Source organism: Danio rerio, chromosome 16 (genome assembly GCF_052040795.2).
Source record: "Danio rerio strain M-AB ecotype USA chromosome 16, GRCz13ab, whole genome shotgun sequence".
Classification (NCBI taxonomy): domain Eukaryota; kingdom Metazoa; phylum Chordata; class Actinopteri; order Cypriniformes; family Danionidae; genus Danio; species Danio rerio.
Window position 1 is genome coordinate 21,194,659 of NC_141036.1, and position 25,988 is coordinate 21,220,646.

Below are 25,988 nucleotides of genomic sequence, written 5' to 3' on the forward strand. Positions count from 1 at the left end.
AAAAAGTAAGATTGGTCTGGTGCCAAGTTCAGATATGGGGTTCTATCATACACCCAGCGCATTAATGCCCAAGATGTGTATGGCACAATTTGCTACTATTTTCAGACCAGCACAACCCTAAATTTCATTTTTTGCACCACATTGTTTAAATAGCAAATCAATTTGCCCCACTTTGTGGATTTATGGGAGTGCTGGTCCATAAAGGAGGTGTGTAAATGCGTATTGTTGGTGCATTGAGGAACTAAAAAAAGACTGCGACATCGACCAACTAAAAGCTGATCTGCAACTTTTATATTTTGAACTTGCAAGTTCAAACACTTACAGATTGTTTAATACACACAGATTGTACAGCAATGCACAAATATATTTACATATGAAAAATAAATAAAGGATTCAAATGTTACAAATAGTATTATTTTCACTATATATATATATATATATATATATATATATATATATATATATATATATATATATATATATATATATATATATATATATATATATATATAAAACACTGCCTCCATGCCTTTAGGTTTGGGGGCTTTTTCAGTTTATTCATGACAATTAGCATTTCTATAATGTTATTATTTTATTACTTATTATATGCATACTTATATTTGTTTTATTGAAAACAAGTTTAAATGTGTCCATCTCCCAGGTTTTGGAGACTTCTGCGTCACCATATGGGGCACAAGAATAAGACGTGTGTTTTGATATAACCCAGTTTTTGACCACACTTCGTTATTATTGTTCATTTATTCATTTGCTGGAGCTGAATTTAGAAATAGTTTTTAAACAAATTTTTGCGCTTACCAAATGAAATTAAATATGTTGGCTAATGGATGTCTATAGTGGAGTGCGTACAACACAGTTTTCTTATCCAGAAAAGTAAAGGAGTAAAGTAAAGAGTAAAAGTAAAGTAAAGAGGCCAAGTACAGGCTCAAGGCTGATTTATACTTCTGCGTCAAACACCAGCGTATGCTACGGCGCTGACGCATAGCCCTTCACCGTGGCCGTTGGCGTCGCTGACGTGCACCTCTTAAAAATTTCAACTACACGCCGCAACGTTGCGTAGCGCAAGCTCTGTGATTGGTCGGCTTCGTAGCGCTGACGAGTCTGGGCGGGACAGAGAGCCGCGCGAATGGCGCGAGCTGGACGCGAGCCCAATGGAGCGATTGTTTACAAGTGTGGAGTCCCGTGAAGGAACTCCTGTTTAACAGTTTTCTTGCAAGTGAAACATTCAGTTTTTTCAATTACAAAGTCTGCAGTGTAAATAGCATTTGCTCCATGGTGTAGTGCAACTGGTTCTTAAAGGGAATGGGAGATAAAACTCTGAATTAAACTCTGGTTTAATGCACATTATGCTTAAAAGACACCCATAACTCATTAAGAAAATAAGCAAAACCCTCTTAGTTCATGCGCCGGGGCGCAAACTATATTTTTCCATCCTTAAAATGGCAAAAGTGAATTTGGACATGCTCTAACGTTTTTGCGCCATGCACTTTAGACTTTGCACTTAAATTGTTAAAGTAGAGGCCAAGAGGTTTAAACCACATGAAACAAATGACCTTTCTCTTAAGACTTCCATAGGTAAGATAAAAAAAATGAAATGAAATAATAATAATATTACATAAATAAATAAAAAACAGTTTACTAACGTTAAATTAAAATAATACACATTATTGATAACAGACCACTGTCTGATGTAATTGAGATAGATATTTAACATATATATATATATATAATTTGTAAATGCAATCCTTAGTTTATCTATACATTTTATGTAATATTGGCACACATATCAATAAATTTTAATTGTATTTTATTTCTCTTCTTTAGATTTATTTATATATCATTTGAATGTTTTCATTTGTTTTCTGAGGATAAATGAACTTCTTGCAGGTCTTAAAAGACGGGTGAGTAAATGATCACAGAATTTTCAAAGATCAAAGAATCCTTGAATACATATCAGTACTTTTTTTTTCAGAAAATCAAGAGTTATTATTTTGTATGCTCCATCATTTAAATTATGTGTAAGCAGTGCTGAAAAACACACACACACATCAGTCTTAGTAGTTCTTTTACTGAACAAACTGTTTAAGCAAAATATTTAATAATCTGTCTCATTTGTAGAAAAAGAAAACAAAAATCCTGATGATGTTATGATTCATGCAAAAAAGTTCTTTGCATGCAAAAATTTGATGCATCCCTCATCCTTCACATGCGTTCTGCAATCAACATCCCCCTCTCTCAGTGTCTGTGTTACGATAACCCACATTACATAACCAAATCTACTCCTCCATATTTGGTAAAGCAAATAAATATACAGGAAATGTGATCCTTCAAGTGCATCAGGAATAACACAAAATTCCTTACAACCTTACCATCAAATGTTTTATTTTGGACACAGGAAAATATAAAATCTGAACGACTGAGATCTGTTCAAACTAAAGTCTTTATGGACAGACATTATGGATACAATACACTGTATTTGATTAAACTGCAAATTTGTTTCCACTATTAAAAGGTCATTATGATTTGAATGTAACTTTTTTTCTTGCTAGTCTATATCTCACAATTCTGAAATATAAAATTGATGACTGCAAGAAATAACGACAGATTTCAAAACCAGCTGCAGGACATACTTACATTTTTGAGGGAAAATAATTAAAAGACTTGCAAGATATAAACTTTATGAAATAATAGCTTTTCTTAAAATGCTTAGTTTATGACTTTTTGTGATTGTTGGTGTTGATGACATTGTTCCTTGCAATTTACAGAAAAAAAGTCAGAGCTGCAAAATTTAAATGTGCACTTGTCACTTCTTTTCTCAGAATAAAATTACATGCATTCAATTTGCAAAATGTAGACTCATAATTTTCACGTAATGGGTTTTATGGGTATTATTACAAGAAATAAAGTCACAATATCAAGAAGAACTGTGTGGTAAAATAAAAATTGCAACATGCAAAGTAAGAATTGTGACATTTCTTTTTTGTAATGCAGTTTTAAAAAATGTAAATGCACAAGGCACAAACTTTCATACAATTTCTCCACAGTATAAGAAAAAAGTCAGAACTGTTACATCATTAACCCAAAAGGTTAAGTAACTCAAACCATTTAAGGAAACCAATTGCAAGAAGCAATAAAGTTCAAAAACTAACCCTAATGAGTACTTTGAACTTAATCCATTTGAGTAAATGAAGCAATTTGAGCACAGTAAAACCCAAAAAATGAAGTTAACTTAAACCAACTGAGTACTGTAAAATCTAATAAGTTAAGGCAACTCAAACTGTTTGAGGAAACCGATTGCTACAAACCATTTGATTTAAAAAAAACTAATCTATATGAGTACTGTGAACTTACACCATTTAAGTTGAAGTAATGAGGTATTTTGTTAACTCATACATTTAACATTCAGTTAAAAACTCTTTTCAAAAGATTAGAATTAACTTTCAGTCATTTTTTGAGTTAACTACACTCATTTCATTTCATAAAAATGACTGTTGGATTTTACAGTGTACATAAAAAGTCATAACAAAAGTTTGCTTTCCCATGAAGGAAACTGGCTGCCATAAATTACTTCTGAAATCAAAAAATTTTAATAAGCATATCAGTGTTCATCCTTTTAATTTAGTCTCTGTTTTGGGGGGGAAAGCAGGAGTCAGAGAATGGGAGGAGTGCAGACCTCTGAAACCACAGTCTGATCCACACTGCTATCCTTTACACACGGCTTGTCATGTTTTCACTCACTGACCAGTGTGTGACCAACCCTCTGGCTTTCAGAAACCACATGAATGTGACATAACCAGAGCCTCAGTAAACGGACAATCTCAAGCCATTCCACTCAATTATCATGTCACGGCTGATGGATGTCTTTCTTTCTTTCTTAGCTTTTGTACTATAATCAAATATCACCCTGTTATTGGAGTAAAAAAAAATCTGGCACACTGCCACACTGTTACAGATATAATTCTGTTGTCGCTCCTGAAATCAAAATCACATCCTGCAGGGTTTAAACCTTTATCAAGTGGGTTCCAAACTCGTGTGTAATAGAAAAAAGTAATAAAGTAATAGAAATATATCCAGTAAAAAACTTTTAGTAAACAAATTTTAATTTGTAACCATAATGCAAACTATAAATAATTCAATTCATTAACAGTTGCCAATAGCAAATTTCTTTATAGGACTTTGACCTCTGCTCTAACAAGTTTAAATGTCTGCATGAAATCCAAAATAACAATGTTTATTTGAATGGCGTATATTGTTAGCCATAAGATAAACAATAAATATGGCAGTCTTTAATTAAAATCTACTCATTTGCTTCCGCTCTGAAATGACATTTGTTCAATAATGACATCAGTTTGATGGCTTACGCAAAATATGCTTAGTCTCCCCCTCCAACAGTAAAAGCCTTCATACTTAATAGTTTGTTTCTGTCGGGATTTTTTTTTTTGTGTGTGTGTTTTCTCTGTCTCCCTCTTGTGTATTGTCATTTGTATGCAGTTTCACCTGTTATCAATTCTCTTGTTTCCCCATCCCCATTGCTCTCACCTGTTCTCCCTGATTATTTGGCTATTTAGTCTCCCCTTCTCCCTCGTTCTGTGCTTGTTAATTGATTCTGTGTTCAAAGAGCTACGTGTGTTACAGGTTCTCTCTGTTCAAGATATCTACGCATTTTGCAATCCGTCTAGTCCTGTATTGTTTATCTTACAACTTGTCATTCGTTCATCTGTGCTCTTGCTCACCTCTGCTCTGCCCACAGTCCTCGCTCGAGTGAGGTCTCATCTTCTTGACTCCCTGAGGTCTGTCCCTACTTTACTACTGCTAAACCAAGAGGGTCTTTTTCGTTTGATCAGTCCTACAACGCCCAGAGGAGGGTCGATTTTAGACTGCCTGTGTTATCTATGATATTTTTGAGTGATTGTTTTCTTACTGCCGAGGAGAGCAGAATTGTGTTTTTTTTTTTTTTTTTCTGTTTAATAAATCCCTTTGAACTTCTCCCTTGCGCTTGGGTCTCCATATCTTGACAGTTTCTGTTGGAAAAACATCATTATAATAAGAGAAGTTTGCAGCATTATTTTATCATTATTTATATTATTTAACTCTATAGTTTAATAAAGTGGCTTTTATTAAATCTTGTAGTAGTTCAAAAACAATTAATTGTATAAGATACCTACTTAGAATGTCAATAAACGTCACTTGCGATTAAGGTCCCATAATATACCATTTAATAGTAATATAATATAAGGCAAAACACAGGAAAGTGTTAATTACTGTTTCTTAACAGTTTTTTGTTTAATTATAGTATGCATTTTAATATTGTCCATTGAGGATTAAAAAAAAAAAACTTTTAAAATTTAGTTGAAATCCTTAACTTCCATATTCAGATTCAATCTTACTGAAAATAAAATGTCCAAACACAACATAACACAATAGAGGAGAGTCCTTATAAAGTATTCTTACAATTAACACCACTTTGCTAATGCTATAGGACATCTGAAATTTGATTGCATTGCAGTGATGGCGATGTTCAATGTTATTTAAAAACCACAGCAAGTTCAATTAATAAGAACTAGATTTTAGACATAGTAGATCTCTGTGGTGATTAAAGGTGCAGTATACAGGATTGACAGTATTGGTTTTAGTATTTCAGTCCAAATCCTAAATAATGGATAGGGTTTTTTTCACCTGGCATCTGCTCACTTGATGCACATAGGTTGCCAGATTGACACCAACAGGAGCAAGCATTGAGTATCACACTGTAAGCTATTCAGCTAATGTTTATGTTAGGAATATTTGTATCGTTTGCAAAAAAAAAAAAAAACATGTTTTTTTTAAAACTCTGAATCTACAACTCATTTGGAGGTTGCTAACTGTCCTTCATATATTAAGAAATCCTTCAAGACTGAAAAAAATGCTTTCTTTTTCACCAAGGTAACTCTGGGTGCTGAACTATAACCAGATAATCAGGCTTTGGGCAAAGTTACACCCAAACTAAAACTAACATTACTACATAGAATACACATTTTTAAAGGGAAATAATGATCTAAAGCATTGTTTTTTTACATAAACAAGTATGTTCACTTAGCATGTTTCCTAAATATCTGCAAACATATAATATTCTTATGCTTTACAATCATTAGAATGTACATCGAGCACCTTTAAAGACCAATTGGAAAGATATTTGAGCTACGTTCACACTGCAACCAAATGTGGCCCGAATCCGATTTTTTTGCCCATATGTGACCCAAGTAAAGACAGTCCAAACCTCATGGAATCTTTTCAGTTCAGATTTGTGTCACTCTCATATGCAGTAATTAATCAGACACAGATCTGATGTTTTGCAATGCGACCGCAGTTGTGAATGGTTATGTCCGATTTCATCTGACCTTTACATAACATATATATATATATATATATATATATATATATATATATATATATATATATATATATATATATATATATACTGTATTAAAAAGACGCAACAGTGAATCACTCTGCAGTGGGACTGAGTGATTGACCAGGCTCCAGTCGTTCAGTCTGTTCATACCAACTAACATTCATATGTTGCTGCGAATGAAAGGCAGGCTGACCACTGACCCAATTTCTCAAATTGTGGTTAATATTTGAGGTCGAAAAACCTCAAATAAATGTTGTTTTTTCCTAATAGCTCACTGCCCTAGCAGCTTTACATTGTTTTCTGTACAGAACATTTGTGTGGTAACCACTTTAAAGGAAAATTTAGGATCAAATAATTTTTTTTTCAGAAAAGCCACACTGTATTACTGAACACATTGAGAAATCTCACCTTGTGCTGTATGTGAGACAGGGCGTGTCTCCTCTTGAGCATCTACAGTCAAAGGGGTGACGGAACGAGACAAGGAGCTGCTGGAAGTGCGTGAACTCAGACTGAGGGTGATTTCTGTTCTACCACGTGTTCTCGGCCGTTCCCTTTCTTTTTCCTCTGCTGTCAGACGCTCCACTTGCTTGTATCTGAATATACCACATAAAACATGAATACATTCTAAATCAAAAAGAAATCTCCTTCATCCATCAATGTCCAGAAACATTTAAAGTTAAAAAAAGAAGCAAAAACATTGTCAAAATATTCTATGTGATTTAAATAGTTCAACTATAATCATACAAAGCTCCAGGAATATTTTTGCATGTCAAAATCTGAAAAATATGACAGATATTTGCTCCTCAACTCAGGCTCATTAGGATATGTATCCCTGTATACAATATACATAGTGCCATTGGAGCCTGCTCTTCTTGTGTAAACCCACTAGAGGACACTGTAGACTAACTGACTGACTGACTGAGAACCCCACTCACCCATCCCCTCCTATAAACCCAACCAATAGCATTTTCAACAACAATAAAAAAAAATAAATAAAAAATAAATCCACCTGATTGTACCATGTTTTCAGAGCTTACTACGTTTTTAACCTGTTATTTACTTGTTTATTTTATTTTATTTTTTGCCTTTTTGTTTTAGCTGCTTTCTGGAATTGTTCTTCGCTGTACTCAAACCCCATTAACATGGTCAACTCCACTTTGCATCTTAAGTTTGGCACCATACACGGCAAGTCACTGCACTTAGCGTTCGTTTTAATGACAAAATGCAGCCATACTACATACTACTGGCTACATAATTTGCACTCTTCAGAAATGTATATGGGGGTATGTATTCACAATGTGTCTTTGTTGCTTCTCTTCATCATCAAGTCCTCAGTGTCCATTTGCTACCAAAATGAATAATACTTGGAAGTCAGCAGCATGACTTGTTGACACTGATCATGACAGATCACTGCCCATAGTAAATGCGCACCCTGATCTGATGTGAAATAAATAGGTGAACAAATTCATTTTAGTTTAATGGTGCACACAATTGTTCATAGAGCTTAATATGATTACATTTGAACCACTGACATCACATGTTTTGACAATATTCTGCATCCTTTACTGGACTTAATTGTATAATAATGTTGCTGTACATGGAAGATAAGGGAGCTCACAAATTTCATTTAAAATATAGTAATGACAATCAATCAATCAATCAATCAATCAATCAATCAATCAATCAATCAATCAATCAATCAATCAATCAATCAATCAATCAATCAATCAATCAATCAATCAATCAATCAAACCAATCAAACCAATCAATTAATAATAAATAAAAAAAACTACAACAAACATGTCTAAGTCAGTAAGTCTTCATTCCTACATTTTCCTTTTGCTCAGTCCCTTTATTTATCAGTGGTTGCCACAGCGAATTAAACCGCCAACTTATCCAACTTATGTTTTTCACAGCTGGTGCCCTTCCAGCTGCAACCCAGTACTGGGAAACATCCATACACTCCATCAAGCTCTCTGTCAGTTACATTCCCGATATGTTCAGAAAAAGAAACATTCTCAAAACAGCCCAAATGCCTTAATTGGTTCAATCGGAAAAAAAATATGCTGAATAAATGGAATTGTTTTCCTTATAAATGAAATTATTATTTTTTTTTATTTGCAAGTAAATGTATTTTCATAGCCTGATAATACTCTGGCTAAACCACTAAAGGCATATGAACTTTTTTGAGATACTTTTTGGTACCTTTCTGGAATTTGAATGAGTCAGGGCCAAGGAGGATCAGGAAGCTTTCAAATATCATCTAAATATCAGTGACATGAGGGTGAGTAATTATTGACACAATTATGATTTTAATTCAATTTATTATTTTTTTCAGGCCAGGATTGGTAACTGAAATATTGTTGTTTTAAACTTAGTGGCAAACTAACTATTTCTCTCATATTTGCTCCTTGCAGGGGAACTGTAATTATTGGCATTAATGGCATTAATGTAATATAAGTTGTTTTAAATAAAGTTGAGTTAGCTATTCTAAAGGGTGGAAGCCTAAAATAGCATGTGAATTAAAATAAATGGCTTAAACAAAATAAATTTTAAAACATTTTCCCTACAAAAATGAGCTTGATTTTCAGATCCTTTCAAACCAAAGCATCCTACCATGTTACGTTAACAGGTGGCAAAACACTCTGGTTACTAAAGTAACCCTCATTCCCTGAGGAGGGGAACGGAAATCCTATCAGTGGATTTTAATCCACGAATGGGGATTTCGTTTCAGAAAGCCAATTGTCTTAAAGAGTATATAACGGGCCAATGAATGCCAAATGAGTTGGTAGCGTAAGCTTGTGCACCTGGAGCATATTGCCAATTAGCTCCGCATATAAGCACAGGGAAAGCAAGGAAACACCATCCTTTTAAGCTGAAAAGACTGACACTTACAGCTAAGGAACAGTCATTATGGTGATGCTATATAGCATTTCCGTTCCCCGAGGAGTTACTTTAGTAACCAGAGCGTTCCCCTTTGGGTGGGGAACTTCAATGCTATCAGTAGATTTTAATCCACGAATGGAGAAATGTCTGGAAAACGCCATAATGACTGCACCTTACCTTCGCCTCCGATGAAAGGATAGCCAGGTGAGCGCCCCTGCATCAAAGAGAGGCGCGTTCTTTCAACGTGATCCCTGGCCCTTACTTATCCCACTTTAAAGAAGTTTTACGGATTTAGATATATTTTTTGGGAGTCGCAAGCATCTAGATAATTCTAGGAAAATACGAAGTACGTTAGGAAAGCGTGCAGTCCCGATAGGGAGGACGCTGCGGAGGCCACCTGCTACTCAATGGGGAGATATGATGGCAAAATATATGGACTAGCCCTGAGAAGGGGGAGTACGCATATACGCATATAAAGAGAAGGTTAGGAGAGAGGGAAGACACGGGTACGCCAGTGAGGGGGGACTGCACCGTGGCTGAATAAGCATATGGGATCGCCTAGTAGGGATCTCGCATAGCGGGCACCTACACCCAAAACGCGGGCTGACCGACGGGCGGACCTACAACATAATGGGCCAGCGAGTGACTCCTCCGCTGAGTCAGTGCTGGGGACCTCGGAGGAATCTGCAGGGCTCACCTGACGGGGAACTTTACTGACAGATGAAAAAGCGCACGTATCTCCGTGATAGGGAGAATGGCGCAGCAAGCATGTTTCAACACCTTAACCGAGTTGTTTTCTCAATCACTAAGGGTCACCTAATACCGTTGAGGAAACCGGCTCCACTCACAGATTGCAAATGTATTAGGTGTCGCCCAGCCTGCAGCTCTACAGATGTCTGTTAGAGAGGCGCCGCGTGCACACGCCGAAGAGGATGCGATGCTCCGAGTGGAGTGTGCACGCACTCTCAGGGGAAACGACTCGCCCTGGCTCTGGTAGGCAAGGGAGATGGCATCTACTATCCAGTGGGCCAACGTCTGTTTCGATACATCACTTCCCTGCTGCCGACCGCCATAGCAGACGAAGAGCTGCTCAGATGATCTAAGCTCTGAGTGCGGTCCAGATAATTACGCAAAGCGCAAACTGGAAAAAGTAAGAAAGGGGCTGGGTCTGCCTCCTCCAGGGGCAGCGCTTGCAGGCTCACTAACTGGTTTTAAAATGGTGAGGTAAGAACCTTGGAAACATATCCCGGGCGGGGTCTCAGGAACGTGAGAGTAAGCCAGCCCGAATTACAGGCACGAGTTTTCAGGGACAGAAATCTTAAGATACTGAGTCGAAGATCGCAGGGATCTGACTTCCCATGGTGCTGCCAGCCACCGCGTCATGAGAGCGGAGATGACAGCCACATAACCTTGAGTGTTTAGGGTGACAGCCAGCTTTCCAGCTTCTCTTGGAGTAAAGAAAGCACAACGCTGATCTGGCAAATTTCGGGGGTCTTCTCTGCGAGAGGCGCACCATTCAGTGAATAGACTCGACTTCAGGGCATAGGCGCGCTCAAGGAGGGGGCTCTAGCCCGAGTGACGGTATTAACCACCGCAATCGGTAGGTTACCTAAGTCTTCCTCGCGTCTAAGGACCACATGTGGAGGTTTCAAAGATCGGGGCGAGGGTGCCAGATGGTGCCCTGTCCCTGAGAGAGTAGGTGCTCCCTCAAAGGGATCTGCCAGGGAGGACCATCGCGAGGAGGGAGAGCTCTGACATCCAGGTCTGGTTGGGCCAGAGGGGCGCAACCAGCAACCTGTTCCTCGTCCTCCCTGACCTTGCACAGTAACTGCGTGAGCAGGCTCACTGGGGGAAACACATATTTGCGCATGCCCCGAGGCCAGCTGTGGGCCAGTGCATCCGTGCCGAGAGAGCCCTCGGTCAGGGAAAAGAACAACAGGCAATGAGCGATCTCAGGGGAAGCAAACAGATCGATCTGGGCTTCCCCGAATCGCGCCCATATCAGCTGAACAGACTCAGGGTGGAGTCTCCATTCTCCAGGACGTACGGCTGCCGTGAGAGCGCATCAGCTGCACGGTTGAGCTTGCCTGAAATGTAAATGGTGCACAGCGATTTCAGCCGTGGATGACTCCAGAGGAACAGACGGCGGGCAAACTGAGACATGCGGCGAAAGCGAATACCCCCCATGCGGTTGATAGACGCCACCCAGCCGCCGTGCTGTCCGTCCTGACCAGCACTGGAAAAAAACGGTGGAGAGCGAGGAACACTGCCAACAGCTCCAGGGGATTGATATGCCAATGCAACTGGGTTCCTTTCCACAGGCCCGCAGCTGCATGCCCGCAGCACACAGCCCCCCAGCCCGTGTTGGAAGCATCTGTTGAAACAACAACATGACTGGACGCCTGTCCTAGAGGCACTCCAACCTGTAGGAACGAGGTTCCTGATCCAAGGGCTGAGGGCACGGCGACACAGCGCAGTAACAGTGACTCTGTGTGCGCACGCGTGCCATGCCCGTCTGGGGACTCGATCGTGAAGCCAGTGCTGGAGTGGTCTCATATGGAGTAATCAGAGCAGCATGACAGCGGCTGCGGATGCCATATGCCCCAGGTTAATAATTTCAGTGGGACCACTATTTTGCTGTCGAATTCTCTCAGACAGTTTAGGATCAGCTAAGCGTGCTCTCCGGAGAGGCGCTTTCATGGTGAGTCCAGCTCCAGCCCGTGAGTGAGTCCAGTGCAGATCCTCTGCACGGGGGCGAGTTTGCTCTTTTCTCGGTTGACTTGAAACCCCAATAGGTGGAGGTGGCGAGGAAGAATGGAGACAAGGAAATACGCGCCCTTCAGGTCTATTGCTGCAAACCAATCCAGAGGACGAACGCATCAGGGGATGCAGCTTCTGCGTGAGCATTCTGAACGGCAGCTTGTGCAGACAGCAGTTCAAAAAGTTTGGCTGTGACCCACCACTCTTTTTGGGGACGATGAAGTGCGGGCTGTAAAACCCGCTCTCCATTTCGACTGGAGGGACCGGCTCGATTGCAACCTTCGCCAGGAGGACAGCAATCTCCTCTCACAAGACAGAGGCGGACAGTGGGCTGACCCTGGTGAATACACACCCATGAACTTGGGGGGCCGTTTCGCGAACTGAATTGCATAGCCGAGTCTGATTGTGCGTATGAGCCACCGCGAAGGGCTGGCCGCGCTAACCAGGCAGGCAGAGCTCTCGCTAATGGACTCATCGATACAATCGCTGACATACCAGCAGTGGGGCAGTGTGGAGTGGGTGTACTGATCCGGGAATCGCGAGGGTCCCGCGGAAGAGCTGGAGGCGAGAGATTTGTTCTCACTCCGCACCCAAACTCCGGAGGGGAGGCTCTAGTGGTGGGAGAAAGTAGACCGTCCTCCCAGCGCTCGTGAGCCACTGGCAAAACGCACCGGACCTGCGAGCTAGAAGCATAGCGTCCCAGACTCGCAGATTTCGGGCTGTCACATCTGGGGAAGTGGAAAAGTGCTCTTTCATTGATGATTTCATGGCAGTAAAAAGTGCTGTTGGAAATGTGGCCCCGCCCTTCAGTGGGGAAAGAGCAAGTTCCCTCTTCTCCAAAATGACCTGTCCCAGGGCTCGATTGATCGCTTCCTCCGCTCAAAGCTTGGATGGAGCGCTTGGAGGAGCGGGAGGTCCGCAGGCCCGGAGGCGACGGATTATCTCCCACTGGAACCTTCAGATCTGCCCGAGTGCCCGCTGCAGTGCAGGGGACAGCTGGGGTGGTTCGCCTTTTTGCAAAGGGTAGCCACAATCTTAACTGCGCAACAGTCATGGCAACGCAATGAAAACATGAACTGCCCACGAGCACCGCAATAACATTTTGGACCCCCAGACATGCAACACAGTGCTCGTGCCCATCATCCAGGAAACCACTGCATCCAGAAATGCACGGTCGGAGCGCCATCCTGAAAAGGACATGCTGCATGACTGTGTTGCTCTTCTTGTGAAGTTGCAACTTTATACGCACCGCTCTGGAGGACCGGACCCAAAGAACGCCAGGCAAGGGAGAAACCCAGCTTGACCGTCTGCCGCTGAGTGTACACACTCTGGACCGGGAGAATGCTCTCGTTCGCTCGAAATCGCTGGATCACTGCAGGAGGAACCATCATCGTCTCACTCAGAAGGCTGTAATAGTCTCTGAAGCTAAAACGATGCCATTTCCTTGCTTTCCCTGTGCTTATATGCGGAGCTAAATGGCAATAAGCTCCAGGTACGCAAGCTTACACTGCCAACTCATTTGGCATTCATTGGCCCATTATATACTCTTTCAGACGATTGGCTTTCTGAAACGAAATCCCCATTCGTGGATTAAAATCCACTGATATCATTGAAGTTCCCCACCCGAAAGGGAACAGATGCTGTCCGCTCTCCTGTTTTATCTCCCCCAAAATATGCATTGGCTGATCCGTTAATTCCATCATATCATTACGCTATACTGAAAGCTTCAAGAAATTGAAGTTGAAACACCTTGTCTTTCCATCTTTAAAGGTCTTTATCTACAGCAGGCGTAAAGGGGCCCTGATGCCTATATTTCACCTTCAGCACGTGCAGACTCGCTTCCCATCTGCTACTCATTCTAATAAACGCTTTCAAGGTGTATTACAACCGCTGTGCTGATAATCGATATTAAACAGGGCTCAGAGCTTTGACATAATTGCGTTGGACTGGACTGATTTATTGTACATGAGTGACCTGTAATATGAGTGGCAAGTGTCTAAAATAATTGTTCATAAAAAAGCAAGATAACCTTTAGCATAAAGATTTTACGTCCATCATCATCATCGGAAACATAAGAATCACATCTTTTTTTCTTTTTTAGTAGCATCAATGCTTCTCAATGTCCACTTTATTAATTTCAATGCAAATGTATAGTACATAGACATAAACTGGGTCTGAGATTGTTGTGACTGGTGGTTTATTACTGTAATCCAATCAGCTCAAACCAATCTGGCCCTCAGCAGAGCATCTCTAAACACAATGAGCAAAAACATTTTGAAGCAGATGGGTTTATACAACAGAAAACACACTGAACACTTCTGACAGTTATGTAAGAAACAGCAAACTTAGGTGACAACTTGTCAGTGACGGAAGCAGGGATTTTGGTAACATTTTATTTTGATGGTCCATTTGAGTATTAGTAGACTGTCTGCTTAATATCTGTTGATATTGCTCCTTCAACAAACATTTAACTGACTATAAGAAACTTTGCAAGTACATGTCAACATACATAACACTAACCCTAACCCCAACCCATCAGTCTGCTTATAATCTAAAGAGAATTAGTTGGCATGTAGATGCATTCATTCATTTTCTTGTCGGCTTAGTCCCTTTATTAATTAGGGGTCGCCACAGCAGAATGAACCGCTATCTTATCCAGCAAGTTTTTATGCAGCGGCTGCCCTACCAGCCGCAACCCATCTCTGGGAAACATCCACACACAAATTCACACACACTCATACACTACGGACAATTTAGCCTACCCAATTCACCTGTACTGCATGTCTTTGGACTGTGGGGGAAACCGGAGCACCCGGAGGAAACTCACGCGAAGGAGCAGGGAGAACATGCAAACTCCACACAGAAATGCCAACTGAGCCGAGGTTCGAGCAAGCGACCTTCTTGCTGTAAGGCGACAGCTCTACCTACTGCACCACTGCCTCGCCACGCATATAGATGCATTGTAACTTAAATTCAACCAACAGACCTTCAAAATAAATTGTGAACGGGATTTTTCAGAGGGGTACTACCAACAGTCCCTTTTGGATGGCAAAGAAAATTTCTTTCTGTGGGGATACAGTGTTTTTTTATATTTAACTTAATTCAGTTCTGAAGGTAAAAAGGCTTCAAACATATATTAGCAACAGAGTGTTGAATTACTGTAATCGTAGGTCCTGCTAGAACGTACCTTTCTTCACGGGCATGTCTGACCTCTTCTCTCTTGTCTGCATAATCCCGACTACAGTAAAGAAAAATCAACATGAGAAAATATGTAAAATAAGTGCAAAAGAATGCCTTTCAAAACACCTACTAAGAATATTTTTGGGGTTAAATTGTATCCTAATGTCAATTAAGGAGTAAACACTCAAGTCTATGTATAAGAGATAACGTATATCAAGGTAGTTGTTCAAGCAGAAAATAATTTCTAAGAAAGAAGAGGGCTGTTTTATAAGACTGAACAGGTTAATTCTGCGGACACAAACACCTAGATGTGCATTATACCACTTATTACATAGCTGCCACAAAAGTAAAAAAAAAAAAAATAATAATAATAATAATAATAATTATATATATATATATATATATATATATATATATATATATATATATATATATATATATATATATATATATATACATATATATATATATATATATATATATATATATATATATATATATATATATAAATATATATATATATATATATATATATATATATATATATATATATATATATATAAATATATATATATATATATATATATATATATATATATATATATATATATATATATATATATATATATATATATATATATATTATTATTATTATTTTTTTTTTTCAGGCTCATTATTGATATGTACCCAATATATATTTCTGGAGATCGCAAAATACGTCCTACAAGGTACTTTTTTTTGCATTTTTTTTTCGCTAATCAATAACGTTTTTTGAGATCTCAAATTTTTCTCACTAGTGCCATTCGCAACTTATGCACTTGTGTAAATCCACCAGTGGTGGCTGTCTATTGGCTGACCGACTGACCAATACACCCACCTATCCCCTTCCCTAAACCCAACTGACAGCAATCCAGAAAAATAAAAGCCCTCATCTGATTTTTACAACATTTTTAGATCTTACCATTTACCATTACTATTTTTAGTTCTTACCCTATTATTTACTTGTTTATTTTATTTTATTTTTTGCTTTGATGTTTTTGTTTTAACAGCTTTCCGGAACCATTCCTTCCCAAACTTGAACCCCGTCATCAACTTATTTCTGCGTCTCAAGACCACCAACGCATATGACGCAAAAAGAAACAGAAGCCGTCGGCGGTATCATACCGCCTGTAGTGTTCATTTTACAGAAAAAATGCAACCGTATGTAGCTCTGGCTACATAATTTGCAATCTCCAAAAATGTAGAGGGGGTACGTTTTTACAATGAGCCTGTTTTGTATTATTCTGTCAAAAAATAGCATCAAACAGAACAGAAGACTCAAATACTGTAGAATGTAAACCTGACAAACAGAAAGAGCAAGTATTTGTCTTGCTGCAGCCCATCACAATTATTTATTGTCTGCTCTGAACAGTTTTCTTTTTAATGACCATAATAAGCAGCAATAACTTGTCGTATCAGGAAAACTCCCTGATCTCTGATAAAAAAATTGGACGAAACTGCCTCTCTAACCAGTTGGACAAAATGTTTCTCATAGTCATCTCCAACACGAGAGACACCACATGACGTCAGAACCACTAATGCATTCGTGGAATAAATCAAATAACTCAGGCCGGGGTGCAAAAACAAACTGAATCATAATGATAAATTGAGAAAGACCACAAACTTGAAGCGGTTTCTCTCCTCTCTTTCAATCCGTTGAAGTCTCTCTTCTCTCTCCAGACGTCTCCGCTCTCGTTCAGCGTTCAGAGATTCTTGGTGCTGCCTGTAGGAGGAGGTCAACAATCCACCCAGAGTTGGCCTGGAACAGTGTTATAAAAACAACCACAAATTTAGCTGAAACATCAGAAATGCGGTATCTACTTTAATTCAGAAATAAAAAGTTTATATAAACTGTAATAACATACTTGATTAACTAAATGTTTACACTCTGAAAAATGATGAGTTGCTCTTATCCAACATTGGGTCAAATGACAAAGCTAACCTAACCAAAAACATTGTGTTTGTCCAATGTCATAGTCTGGTGTGTCTGTGTTGTGTTCATTGTGTATTTATGTCATGTGATTCCCCATGGCCGAGTCCGAAACCACCTACTACTCAGTGGGTACTGCATTTGAATTTAAACGTACTAGTCCTCAGTGATGTACCTGCGTCATTTGCGTCGCTTTACTCCCATTCATGAATTCGCTCTCAGGCCATCATGGGATTGCGCAGCGTGCATGGGGTGCGCACTCCGGAATCTCGCCGGAAGTAGTAAGTCATCCGGGTACTTCTCGCATTCTGATATTTGAATTCTATGAATTCGGACATACTACTCGGCTCGCATACTGATTTTAGCGTACTATATAGTATGGAAGTATGCGGTTTCGGACGCAGCCCATGTGTTGTGTTCTAAGTGCTTTTGTTATGTCATGTGAGTTCTTTGTTCTGTTTTCCCGCCATTTGTTAATGTTCATTACTTCCACCTGTGTCACACCACTGCTTGTATTCTGTTTATTTATTTCTTGTTTATTTATATCCCTAAGTTTAGTTTATTTGTTGTCCGGTATTGTATTGTCACATCTCCATGTCCTGTCTGGGTTTTTGTAAATAAATGTTTTTGATAAAATATATAATATGTGTTTTTGGAATTTTTTTCCCTTTAATGTAACAATTTGACCCAGCAAAGTAAGTATAGTAATCAACATTTGAAATAGATACAAGACAAGAATGGGTGTTGTAGAAAGTTTTAGGGTAACTTTGATGAAAGGGGTTGATCCACTTCAAATGTTGGCTAAAGAAAACTGGTAAGAAATAATTCAGTTCTAAAAGTAAAATATCCTTGAGTAAGAGGGTGATTTGCAGGTGTAAGACACCTTAAGAATATTATGTCCTTTCAAAATATGCTTTAGATATCCTGTAATTTCTTTTATCAATAATCATAACCATTTTAGTGTCAAAAGTGTTACATTTGAAGATTCCTGTAAAACAAAGCCATGTGCGCATCAAAGATGAACAGTGGCTCACCTGTCGGCTTTACTGTCTGCAGATGGACCTCCTGAAGGGCCGAAGCGGTTGTAGGGTGTGGAGAGGGCACTGGACACCCCAGATGACCTGCCGGGATATGTGCTTGCATTGCCATTGCTAAAGGAAACAGGAAAGAGAATTTACCAATCTTTAAGCAATAATCACAAATGGCACAATTTGTTTTGGTCCTTCAATTCTTAAATATAATTAATAAATAATAACACTTTAAGTAGCAATTCTCACCATTAAATAGTGGCTTAATAATAGGATATTAACAGCTTATTAGTACTTATAAATTACATATTCTGCATGAACATATCCTACATCCCAAACCCTACCTAAGACCTAAACCCAACTACTACCTTTATAACTATTATTACAGTAAGCAGCAAATTAGTAGTTTACTGAGCGAAAAGTAGGGGAGGGCAGGGATGGAAGTACTGTACCATTTGTTCATAAACCTATTATAAAAGATAATGTTTTTGACAGAAATATATTTTTGCTGTGGTTTCTAACTCTTAATTGTGGTCTTTCAATATCAGGTGGCATTTTTAACAAATAATTTCACTTTAAACAAAAATTGCACATTGTTACTTTTGACTCCATCAGTAGGGTCAAAGGTAACACGTGAGTGGGTCAAAAGTGACACAACAATAGTTGCTAGATTTATGAAATTAATCTTGTTTTTTTTTTAAATATAACTTGTTATGACCTAGTTCATGTTAACAATGCAAAATGTTCACATTTTCCAAAAATTTTGAATATGTTTTTTTATTATTGGCAATGTGCAATAATTTTTATAAAACACATGAATCAAAACACTGAAAACTCTGAGGAAATGAAAAATGAGGTCTGAATATTAGCCCTGAGACATAAATAACAGTGTTACTTTTGTCTCCACAGAAACTCTTGCTATTTAAATCTGATTACTATTCTCCTTATAGACTTCCATTCATACGCACGCGAATGCGTCAAGTTTCGTAGTTTAATGCATTGGAAAATTCAAGCTTGGTGAACTCTCAACTGCGAAATCGCATCACATAATTGCGTGAGACTAATCGAAGTTCAAAACATGACCTCTCTGGACAAAAATGTTAAATATCGACCAATCGCTAGCCTTTTTAAATGTCTAATCATCTTGTTTAATCCCACCCCATTTCGTATCACCATACAACAGAATTTTGCATGCACAAACTCTAATGTGACCACAGCATTACTTTTACACTGAAAAACTCAGACATTGCAAATTTAAGGACGTGTTATTTCACTAAATGACCTATAGATTGATCATTAGTATGATGCATGAAAAGAGAAACTCTTGTAATAAGGAAAAAATAACTTTTTGCACTCAAGAACTGAATTGTTATCACTTAATTTATAGGGGCTTATCAGTGGTTATCAGCTGATAGAAATGAGCCAGTAGGGACCTTCTGTACCTACTGGTAGGCTAAAAAGGCTTTTTTTTCATCCATCCACTTGGTGAATCAGCTATACATCACATATGGTTGTGGTTGGAAGTTAACAAAAATTATTTCTATTTTTTATTAAACTTTCCATTAATTGTATTTTATTATCAGCTGCCCCTACCCCAACCCTAAACTCAACCATCACAGTAATGTAAAAACAGATCTGGAGTCTTCTTTAAGGCCTCTACTGGCCCATATATATCAGCTGATAACCACTGATAACACCCATTTAATGGAGTCATAACATTCAAAGTGGGTTTCTAGAAAGTTGCGTCATGTCATTGCTTTAGTCCCCGCTCACCCCTAAGATTCAGTAGTTTATTAATAGTAAGAACTGTACCTTAAAATAAAGTGTGTTCTTTAATGTCATAGTGTAATATTTGAGGTTTTAAAATGGCATACTTAACTATTAACTTAACAGTAAAAACATACAACATGGGTAACAAGGAAAGTGTAAAAATAAAGCCATACTCCAAATACACCGTAATAAATGTATTGTTTGTTCATGTCACCATATATATGGTAACATTTTAAAATAATAGTCTTTTACTGTAAGCCAATGTCCCATTTTTAGGTGAACTTTCTCTTTAATTTTGCCTCAGGAAAAAAAAAAAATCTTATGTAGGAAAAAAAACCTGTACTTCACTATTGTTTTGATGTTATTTGATGCCTGAAAATCCCTTCTATTTTTGACCCATATACACACACACAAACAAAACCGATTTGATTTGTGGAAATTTGTTGTCCTGAAGTCGACCTCTTAACAGCATAAAGCTGAAGTCTTGATTTATCCAAAATAACTAATGACCATCTTTTCTGTTCACTTCATTTATCACACATATCATCAGCTAATACACACAGCCAGGGGGGTGAAGCTATGATTCCAGATGATTTCATTTACTTTCTCCATCAGGACTGCAACACAGAGGCCAATGTGAAGCCACATACACACAAGCACACACAAACACATACAGGTGCTTGGCTGAATGCAGCTTTCACATCAGTGGGTGACAAAATAAACTCTTTTCCCTACATAAAGCAGACTGCCAGTTCAGATTGTCGACTGGAGATGTACGCGATATGACCTTGTATATGGAGGTATGATTGAAGACGTGTGGAGACTTGTTTCCCTGCGCAATCCCACATCTTTATTAAAAGAGTTCATTGACATACTGTCAGTCGCTCCTTAAACCTGCCTCCATCTTTGAATATGCTGTGATTCATTACAAACATTATCAGGGCTAGAACTGAGAGCTGGGAATGATTCCTGGCTTAATACCAGTGAAATAAACAGACACTGTTCTACTTTTCAAAGAGCACCTGAAAGAACAGAGAGTCAAACACACTTTAAAGGGTTAGTAATTGATTTAGAATTGCCAAATATAAGCCTGGTCTGCCAAAAATTAATTCCAGTGAGTAAAAAAAGAGGATTGATTGATATGGTTACAGCCAGCATTATCTGATTGAAATTAAATTAAATTAAATTAAATTAAATTAAATTAAATTAAATTAAATTAAATTAAATTAAATTCTTGATTTCAGAATACTAAAAAAAGATTGAAGGTTGATTTCATTGAAGGTTGACAGTATAAATATTAAAAACTATATATATATTAATATAGCACATCAGGCCTCACAAATGGATTTGCAAATTTGAGTCTAACATGTTCCCTTACCTGCCACAAGAACTGCATGGTGTGTTTGGGTAACTAACATCTGACAAACTGCACAGAAGAGACAGAACATGAAGAGCAGTTAGAAGGGAACACATACATTATAGAAGGATTAGTCTGACTGGCAGTAAAAGCGAACAGAGGAAAAGTGAAGCAAATAAACAACTACAGTCACAATACAGACAGAAAGTAAATCAAAGCAGACGCCATTAGATAAATAGAGATTTTTTATATAGCCAAAAGCTAATAGAATGAAAACAAATAATTGCATGCTTTAAATGCATGCTATTGCCACTTAGTGTAATAATACAGTAGTTTTGAGTGAAAAAAAAACTTAATGCTAACCAGGGATGTGTTTCCATGCTACAATGTAACTTGCTGTTTAACAAAAATGTATTCTGTGTCTAACTAGTCAAGCCTACTGTTTCCAGAACAACTTTGATATCAACTTTGTACTTTTATTGCAAATGCCTTGTTTAAAGCATTAGTTAGAACTGTAATCAGTGATAATTTAAAATCAAATCATCGTTCTAGTTTAAATAATGAACATATAATGAAATAATGAGCTCACTCAACTTGTGGGTCTAAACCTAGTCATTGTATTTGTGTACATTTGATAGGCTTTATACAGTTGAAGACCTCTCTGAATTATTAGCCCGGTTTATTTTTTCCCTTAATTTCTGTTTAACAGATAATTTTTTCTAAAAAATAATAGTTTTAATAAGCCATTTCTAATAACTGATTTATTTTATCTTTGTTTTGAAGACAGTATATTATTTTACTTGATATTTTTCAAGACACTTCTTTACAACTTAAAGTGACATTTAAAGGCTTAACTAGGTTAACTAGGCAGGTTAGGGCAGGGGTGGGCAAACTCGGTCCTGGAGGGCCGGTGTCCTGCACAGTTTAGCTCCAACCCTAATCAAACACACCTGCTTATAGATTTCTTGTGATCTTAAAGACACTGATTAGCATGTTCAGTTGTGTTTGACTAGTGTTGGAACAAAACTCTGCAGGGACACCGGCCCTCGAGGATCAAGTTTGCCCATCCCTAGGTTAGGGTAATTAGGCAAGTTACTGTATAATTATGGTTTGTTCTGTAGGCTATCAAAAAATATATACTGTAGCTTCATTCATTCATTCATTTTCTTTTTGGCTTAGTCCCTTTTTATTAATCCGGGGTCGCCACAGAGGAATGATCTGCCAACTTATCCAGCATATGTTTTATACATACATATCAGCGGATGCCCTTCCAGCTGCAACCCATCACTGGGAAAATATATAGCTTAATGTAGCTAATAATAATAATTTTCACCTTAAATGTTTTTTTTTTTTTTTTAAATAGCTTTTACTCTAATCAAAATAAAACAAATAAGTATTTTCCAGAAAGAAAAATATTAGCAGACATACTGTGAAAATTTCCTTACTCTGTTAAACATCATTTGGGAAATATATATAAGAAATCAAAGGGGAGCTAATAATCCTGACTTCAACTGTATATTGTTCTGTTTGTTCAAAGTGCTTTACACATTTGGGGGAATCACGTAAACTACTAGACTGCATGTGCCAGACCACACAATACACCCCAGCTTATTGGTGGAGGGAAGATGGTGTGAAGAAGCAGTTAGTAGACACAGGGTTGGTTATGAGACCAGTGTGCAAATCCGGCCAGGATGCCAACTCTTTTCAAAGAACATTCAGGGATATTTTTCTTACTGAACACAGGGAATGAGGACCTCATTTTAACGAGTATTCTGAAAGATGGTGATCACTGACAGTATACAGTTCTCATCACTATACTAGGGCACTACACTGTAAAAAATTATATGATTAATAACAACCGATTCACACGGGACTTCAGTGTCAACGCTCGTCAGCCAATGAAATTAGTCTTCAATCGGCTGAGCTGTTGTATTTGCAAAAAGCAATTTGATTGGCTGACGCATCCGTTGCTGCTTGAAAAGTTGAGAAATTCCCAACTTCTGCAGCAAGCAACACCTCTGAAACGGCACCAACAGATCCACAATGCAGTTCGGCAATGCCTGACGTAACCCATTCAAAGTGAATGGGAAGCGTTGACGCTGACGCCCAGTGTGAATAGGCCGTTAGTCCTGACAGCATATGTTTTAGGTCATTGTATCTTATTAAACTAAGTTAATCGTGTTCTAACCTAATTTTATAAGCAAGCAGTTTTTAACCAGTTTAACATAATAAAAGTTCAACAGACTCATAAGGTTCCCCCCACCCCCCAAAAAGACATCATATTCACACAGAATGCATTTTTTTTTTCATTGCAATTTTAGAATTCCATTGCAACTTTCTATTGTTATTCAATTTAAACACAGATGTGTATTGCATTTATTAAAGCATAATATATGAATAATACACGTATTCATAGTCTCAGAATACTTAAAAAAAAAAAAAGCTGTCTTTGATCCAATTTATAATCCACATGGGCTCCTCAAGCTGCCATGGTCTTAATGTCAGGCAAACATGCATATGACTTCGCAAAGCATTTTCAGCTTAATTCTCATGAAATGCAGACCCTACAGATAATGTCCAGAGTGAAATACAATTGCCCTTTTATATGTTACTTAATTTACGGGCTTCTCTTGGCTTTGTAGTGGTACAATGCATCAATGAAAGGCAGATGAGCTGTAAATGTCAGTAAAAGTTAGCATCCTTTAGGGAGTGTCTTGCACTACAGTGGCCAGTTCAGAGGGAAAAAAAGACTTTAGTTTATGAAACGTTATTTTGCATAGAAGAGTCAACATTAAATTCATAGAGTATAAAGATTTATCGGGCTATGATCATAGCGGTATCCATGTCTTATTTTATTGGGCTAAGGATTTGACAAATAACACAGGTTAAGCCACTAAATTGCACATGGCGATGAGTTAATACACTGTGAGTGTAGCTATTTGTAATGGTGTGCGTAGGCAATGCTCTCTTGGAATTAGGACCAAACAGACAGGGAGATGATCCTTTAGGTAAGGGTCTAACTCTATTCAAAAGGTTGATGGAACAGGCAAAACAATAAACCCTCGCCATTCACAGGAGATCCAGAGATCAAGCGAATCCTATGAAACACTTCCTACAATATAACAGTTTAACTACTGTGGTCAAGGTTGGATTTGAATTCATAAAAAAGACATGGGTTTCCTAAATTCAACTCTCAGTGATCTCATAACTTGACTTGTGGGGGTGAAAGTCATTCTCTGAATCAGACATGCAGCTTTGATTGGCTCTGTCCTAAACCTTGCAGCTTACATAGGCAACTCATGTTTTTAAAGACATCTTTCAAGACTACTTATCAGATTATGGCTTCAAACACTCTATAAAAGACAACAACTTCATTACCAGAAACTCACCCTTGAAGTGCAATTCAAAGAAATTCTTGAAACTGTTTGTGTTAACAGTAATGTAATGTAAAAACAAACTTTGAGCGATATGCAAGCAGACATACTAATAGACAGACCAACATATAGATTGATAGGTAAACTGTAAGGCTGTTAGAAAGATAGATCTGTAGATCAATAAATATATGGATAGGAGGAATGTCAAAATGAATAGTTTCTATTCATTATGGTTTTATTCAGTATGGTTTTAGTTATCATACCATAACTGGTTATGATTTACAGATGGTTTTCTGACATTCTTTGTCACGTTAGCATACTTTTGGTCGAAAGAGGTGAGCCACATGTGCAAGTAGCATACTATGGCGAGTGAGACAAGAGGCAAGTGTGAGTAGCATAGTATGACAAGTGTATGAGTGGCATACTATGGCAAGAGAGACAAAACGCACAAGTAAGAAGCATACTATAAAGGAGGTGAGATTCATATACGACTACCATCAAATAATAAGAAAGGTGAGATGCGAGTGTATTTAAACAATTTTCATTCATTCATTCATTTTCTTTTCGGTTTAGTCCCTTTATTACTCTGGGGTCGCCACAGCGGAGTAAACTAACAACTTAATCAGCATGTTTTTACACAGCGGATGCCCTTCCAGCCGCAAACCATCTCTGGGAAACATCCACACACACACACTCATTCATACTAATACGCTACGGACAATTTAGATTACCACGGACAATTTAGCTTACCCAATTCACCTGTACCACATGTCTTTGGAAACAGGAGCACCCAGAGGAAACACACGCGAATGCAGGGAGAACATGCAAACTCCACACAGAAACGCCAACTGACCAAGCCAAGGCTAGAACCGGCGACCTTCTTGCTGTGAGGCAACAGCACTACCTACTGTGCCACTGCATCATCTAAACAATTTCTAACTAATTTAAAAGTTTGAAATTTCACTGCTTATGAGTTTGCTGGGATAGTCTTTTAATAACATGCAAACTTTGGAATACACAAACCCCCAACAACCCACAAACCTCAGGGGTCTGTTATTCGTACGTGGATTACTTAGTTAGCTGGATTTGGTTATTGATGAATTGACACGATCCAGGATCGTTTCGTTCATCAAAACTGATCTGAGAGTTGTTGTCATAGCAACAGTTCTGGTAGATCAAACCTGGTCGGGAGCAGGCTTATGTCCTATAAACAGTATTAGATCAAGTCAGTTCAAGCAAAGATAATACTACAAGT

General features: G+C 38.2%; 2 protein-coding genes across 11 annotated transcripts in view; both read right to left on the reverse strand.

Moving 5' to 3' along the window:
• fhod3b (formin homology 2 domain containing 3b) overlaps positions 1-25,988 on the reverse strand; it is a 339,130-nt gene that overhangs the window by 40,700 nt on the left and 272,442 nt on the right. For 7 of the 9 annotated variants that reach the window (XR_015511250.1, XM_087286866.1, XM_087286865.1 and 4 more), the window contains 5 exons: positions 21,381-21,428; positions 18,239-18,355; positions 16,899-17,033; positions 15,243-15,293; positions 6,818-7,002 (listed from right to left, as the gene is read on the reverse strand). Coding sequence is in view for 8 of the 9 variants with exons in the window: in XM_087286866.1 (XP_087142992.1) it covers positions 6,818-7,002; positions 15,243-15,293; positions 16,899-17,033; positions 18,239-18,355; positions 21,381-21,428 (536 nt within the window). In the remaining variant the exon portion in view is untranslated. The remainder of the gene's footprint in view (positions 1-6,817; positions 7,003-15,242; positions 15,294-16,898; positions 17,034-18,238; positions 18,356-21,380; positions 21,429-25,988) is intronic. The other 2 variants (XM_087286868.1, XM_087286867.1) reach the window with 1 other exon arrangement.
• Positions 7,506-13,284, reverse strand: LOC147840235 (uncharacterized). 2 transcript variants are annotated; one of them, XM_087286888.2, is made up of 2 exons: positions 10,603-13,284; positions 7,506-10,229 (listed from the first exon to the last, which is right to left on the reverse strand). In XM_087286888.2, the coding sequence occupies exon 1, from the start codon at positions 13,260-13,262 to the stop codon at positions 12,141-12,143; it is 1,122 nt and encodes a 373-aa protein (XP_087143014.1). In that variant the 5' UTR covers positions 13,263-13,284; the 3' UTR covers positions 7,506-10,229; positions 10,603-12,140. The 2 variants fall into 2 exon arrangements, with proteins under 2 accessions (XP_087143014.1, XP_087143015.2); XM_087286889.2 differs by having other exon boundaries at positions 7,506-11,078; positions 11,136-13,258.

Excerpts from the sequence above, each read along its gene's own strand:
- LOC147840235 (XM_087286888.2), bottom strand. The coding sequence starts at position 13,262 with ATGCAGCATGTCCTTTTCAGGATGGCGCTCCGACCGTGCATTTCTGGA.